Consider the following 5276-nt stretch of genomic DNA (forward strand, 5'->3'; position numbering starts at 1 on the left):
GAAATGCAACCTTGATACATCTTTTGAAAATTCTGAAACTTACCCTTTAAGAATTTACCGAAAACAAATTCAGCACAAAGCAAACATATCAAACACTAACAGCTAGCAGGATAACTATCATATGATAAGAAAGATTGCATTTTTGCAAGGGGAATTCATAACGTATTATTTGGCTAAGATTCCAAAAAATCTTAAATAGAATAAAATGAAAATAATAAAACACCTGCAACAGAATCATAGTGTAGATAAAATTCTGCTCTTAGAATTGCCAAAGACTTTGTTGATATTCTTTGCTGGAAACATTTTGTCAAAAAAAATGAAGTGGTCCGAAGTGAAAAATGTATTGTCAAAATACAAGGATGTTTAGTTGAGTTGAATTAGCATACTTTCATCCACTTCCATCGCTGTACAGTATATTTCGTTTCCTTCAGCTACCTCCTAGCAGTAAAGTCACTTGTGGAGGAAAACTAATTATAAACTATTGGATTTCAAAATCTGCCTACCATCTTCCAACATTTCCGTGCCCTCAGACATGATGATCTCCAAATCTCTCACATCTCGCTTCAAGACATTGCCCAACCTAGCAATCGCTTCAGTTTCTTGTTGAAGTGCCTAACAAAAGAATAACAAAAAATTATTGAAGAGGACGACCACATATAGAGAGAGCTATAATAACCTTACCTCTTGCAAATCACAAAGGCTTTGCTCCTGCAACTTTGCTGACCCTAGAATATGGATGGAATCTCTGAAATCACCAGCGTTGGCATGCATGCGGGTTACAGAAAGAAGATTATGTACCCTTCTCGATAACTCTGCTCCAGGACCTTTCAGCTTCAAGTGAATCAAATGACATTTCAGTAAGAACATTCGGGAAAAAAAGATTAAATATATGGGATTTAAACAGATGACCTACTTGTCTTGCAATTGCAGCCAACTTCTCAGCCAATTCAGCTTCACCTTTCATCAGAGGTATCCTGTAACCCTTACTCTCCAGAGCTTCCACTATCCTCATGACCTTTCCAACATATTATGTTAGTGCAGTTGCAGATATGATTATATCATTTATATTCCTATAATGAAATGACAATATTTCCTACCCTCAAAAGACGCCTCAGAAGTGTTTGTTCTTTCTGTTTCAATCTTTGAATCCACTGAAAACTGTCTGCTTGAAAATGCCTTTGGAGCTGAAATACCGCAATATAATTACAACAACCAAGTAAAGAAAGGGTAAAGTGTACTAGGTGCCCTTGAAAGGTTTTGAATTTGCACTCATCACCCTGAGGTGACACATTTCGGATAACAAGAAATAAGTCTTATTGAAGTTGGCAATATTAGACCTGATACTGAAACAAGATTAGATCAGCTCATAAGTATTATGGCATGACTGAAAGGTTTCAGTATTGCAATCAGCATCCTGGGTGACATATTTCAGCTAACAAGAAATAAGTCTTATTGAAGCTGGCCATATTAGCCCCGATCGGAAACAAGATTAATATAGAGGTAAAGCACAAAATTGTTATGACATGACAGAATATATAAATAGGCAACATGTAGAAAATTTATTTTCAAAAATATTAATAACCTTTATGTTACAAGTTAATTCTTCAGAGTTTAGTTAGCCCTGCACCTTATAAAATTATGTATATAAATATTGAATTATTTTTGTCTTCTCTCATTAGTTTTCATTGGCCTGTCACACCTTGGTATGATTTTCCCCCATACCACATCACTTCCCCTTAACACATTGGCAATACTCATTGAAAGGTCACTTGTTAACACTCAGCACGAGGTTATAATTACTTCAGAAGGAAAATTTCAACTACACAATTGGTGCAGCAATGCCCCTCTGCATCAATTACTTTAACGAATTGCCAAAGGGCTACACCAAAGACATCATGGATGTTTTGCCCTAATACTACTGTTGCATTACCATCCTACACCCATTGCACCTACTCCAGCCATTACACACCAAACCCTATTGGATCGCCTAGGCTGCTGACCACTCCTTGTCACCCTTGGCGTAGTTTGCCTTGTCTACCCCCTCAAACATGCATACTCACCACCCTTTACATCAACGAATTAATGTCTTTCTTCCTCTTACCATCTCACTGATGTTCCTCACCACTGTGCATGCCGAGAACCCAAATAAAAAGATCACTAGTTATCTTGATAATGCTGATATGACGATGTCCTTCGGCAGAGCTCACTTTATCACAATGATTGGCGAGCCAACTTCCAAGGGTAGCACAATTTGACTTTGTTGAAAGTACTTGTGTCACTCTTCATTGGGATCACCACCACCATGGTCAATGCTTGCAGTTGAGTCTGTCAGCCTGACTGTGACCTTAAAGGAGAGGGAAGGCTGATGTGTAATTTGGTGATCATGAAAAGGATTGTTGATGTTAACTGCAACCACAAATAGATGACTAATGGATAATTTGGTCCTTATACCCCAATATCATTTTCCTCCTACCAATCACAAAGAAATCAACCTTGAATATTTTTTTCCTCCTCTCCTTTCTTTTCTCTCCCCTCCATCCCCCTTTTCTTGTTCTAAGTAATGACAGCCCAAGCCTTCAACCTCTTATTTTCCCATTCTTCTCTTCTTCCTCCCTCTCTTACCCTCTTCTCTGCCTCTTTTTACTTTCTTCTTCATGGGGGATCTCAACTAGAGAAGCTCGTTATCATCTTAGCAAGGCCATCCTCTTCTATAAGATATCTCACCTATTTGGAAGGGGGTTATATAAATGGGGGAACAGTGATAAGCAATGGCTTCAAAGTTGGAAAGATTACATGCCAAGCACTTTTATCAACAAAAGGGCTAAAGTTAGGTTGATGATTGAACTGTGTTAGAACTAGTCACGGCTAATCTCCTATATAATGAGGAGACCACCCAACAAGAATAGGAATCGCAATTGCCATGGGGGAAGGGGTGAGGATTTAACCTCTCATTTGAGCCCAGGAGTAGGTTATCATACAATCCTTCCTCCCAAACCCTGCCCAACCCCTCTTCTTATGTGGGGCAGGATCAAGCCTAGCCAACATGCTCAACCTTGTCATGGGGAAGAAGGTGGTTGATGCAGGTTCCCATCAAGGCAGGTCAATTGCCATCCGTAAGAAGGAATGCTCCTTGGGGCTAATGGAATTCCTAACGGTTTTTGGTTGAAAGAAAATTGATCACGAAAAATGGGAGCGGGAGCTAATTATGGTAGAGGTTGAGAAGCTTAAGGATCTCTTTATGAATGATGGGGGCAAATGACTATATATCAATTACATGCTATAAGTTATCTCTTTTTAGTTACCAATTTCACCTTTTGAATGCTAAAACTCCATCCTAATGTCCCATCCCCTTCTACTCCAAGATGATTTGCACCCCTTCTGACACTCCCTTTTATCTGCCATTGATAAGCCATTCTAGCTTCATGGCAACTTTATCAGCCTAATCAAGCTACACTCTTGCTCAAGGACCCAACATATTGGCATAAGGTGAAAGCACACCCCTTGTTCACTAGTATCAAGTGATATGGGCCAACATTCTTAGCACGAAAGATCAATAAAGAGTGGCACGGGAAATGGTGAAGAGATTGGTGGGGGTATGTCAAGAGTAATGTTTAGGAGTTTTCAAATTTTTAATTACAATCAAACTAACTATTTGCTAACAAGGATGAAAATAATACACAAAAATGCTAGGTGACATTTAGTCAGTGAATGAATGATAGATCGATCTGAGTGCAAAGAATAATTTGAAATTTTTTGAAAATTTCATGCACCAAAACCTTCGATAGGCACTTAGTGCAATTTACCAAAAAATTTACAAGTTACCACAAAATTGTTGAGACTAACTAGCTTGACATTAGCTTGCGTCATTTTCAGCCTCTCAGCATCTGAAATAATAACTTCATCCTGAAGCTGCAGGAATACAAACACATTATCTCAGACATTTAAAATTATATAAGATAATTATAGAAAAAATGGCATTCAAATCATGTGAAATTTTATAGGAAATTTCAGGACAAGAAGTGATTTACTTCTTCATGATTCTTGCTTGGATATAAATCAATCGTACGAATTCTCCAAATTTTATTTATAACTAAATAACATGGAAAAAGTAGAAGAAATAGAATAGTTATAGGTCCATACACCTCATCTAAATTCTACCTAAACAGTCCAACTATTTGATGTTGACTACATAATTCTTAGCCTTCATTGACCTCTTTATCTAGACTATATCGCTAGTAATATTTAGGTCATCTCTTAAAATCATTTTTAATAGTGTTTTAGTATCCATAGAACTCACACCTTTAGTTTTGTCAAGCTGTACATATGGACTTAGAAGATGCCCATATTAACCTATTTTCTTTTATTGACAGATAAATAAATTGAGACTGGCAGTCAAATAATGAAGTACCAATCTAAAACTTATTAAAAGTAAAGTCGCAATGAAAATGCAATGCAAAGAAGCCACACTCGAAAAAACCACAACTCCCCTTCCAAGGCAACCTCACAATAGACCCACAGGCCCAAAATTAACTGTGAGCCAGCGGCATAAATAGTCGGTTCACACAACAGCCTAGATTTTTTCAATCAATAAAGTGTCTCAACAATATTCATAACATTTTAATAGTATGATTCAATGTAAAACAACTCATTTTTTTTCAATGTGGGACTATTCCACATTTTTATTGGAACTAATTTTCCAACCCATTTGTCTCAAATTTTCCAATGTGGGACTATTCCACTTTCAACTCATTCAATTTGTTCATCCCATTTAGTTCTCTTAGCAGATCCCTTATTGGTCTTATTCTATTATTCTTTTTATCCATCCAATATCTAACTTATTGAGTTTATAGAGAACATTTAACTTATATGATATGCTCAACAATAATTTGTCAAATGATATAATTTGTTCAAACATAAAATTTAGTGAAGCCTACCACCGAGCATACAAAATTGATAAAAAGATATAACTTGTGTGATATCACACTAAATATAAAATGTTAATGTTAGATTAAAAAAACAATTGGTTTAGTGGTTTATGATACATTATTATAATAAAAGTGATGATAATTATAAAATAGTGACATTCAAGGGAAGGGTGTGACAAAATGGAGGATACAAATTTAGAGTGGAAAGAGCCTAGGAATAGAGATAGAAATGTTTTACTTTGAGCAGATAGTTGGAGAGAAGAATAAAGAATGAATTCCTTGCTCATTCCTTTTGTTTAAAAAACACGTAAATAAACTTAAATATAAAATTAAAAACACAAAATTAGTGAA

The 5276-nt window shown here is 36.3% G+C and overlaps 1 protein-coding gene across 1 annotated transcript; it reads right to left on the minus strand.

Annotated features, from left to right (window-relative positions):
• Positions 1-237: 237 nt before the first annotated feature.
• LOC141816344 (nuclear pore complex protein NUP54) lies at positions 238-3909 on the minus strand (the record flags this gene model as incomplete). Its single annotated transcript, XM_074704144.1, is given in 5 exon segments — positions 238-612; positions 682-831; positions 914-1015; positions 1098-1184; positions 3844-3909. Coding segments are annotated over 5 exon segments (546 nt in total), but the record flags the coding sequence as incomplete, so codon positions are not given.
• Between the last annotated feature and the right edge of the window lie 1367 nt (positions 3910-5276).

This window comes from Curcuma longa, unplaced genomic scaffold (genome assembly GCF_044706935.1).
Source record: "Curcuma longa cultivar G26 ecotype Majalengka, Jawa Barat unplaced genomic scaffold, ITB_CL_G26_1.1 contig_16150, whole genome shotgun sequence".
Taxonomy (NCBI): domain Eukaryota; kingdom Viridiplantae; phylum Streptophyta; class Magnoliopsida; order Zingiberales; family Zingiberaceae; genus Curcuma; species Curcuma longa.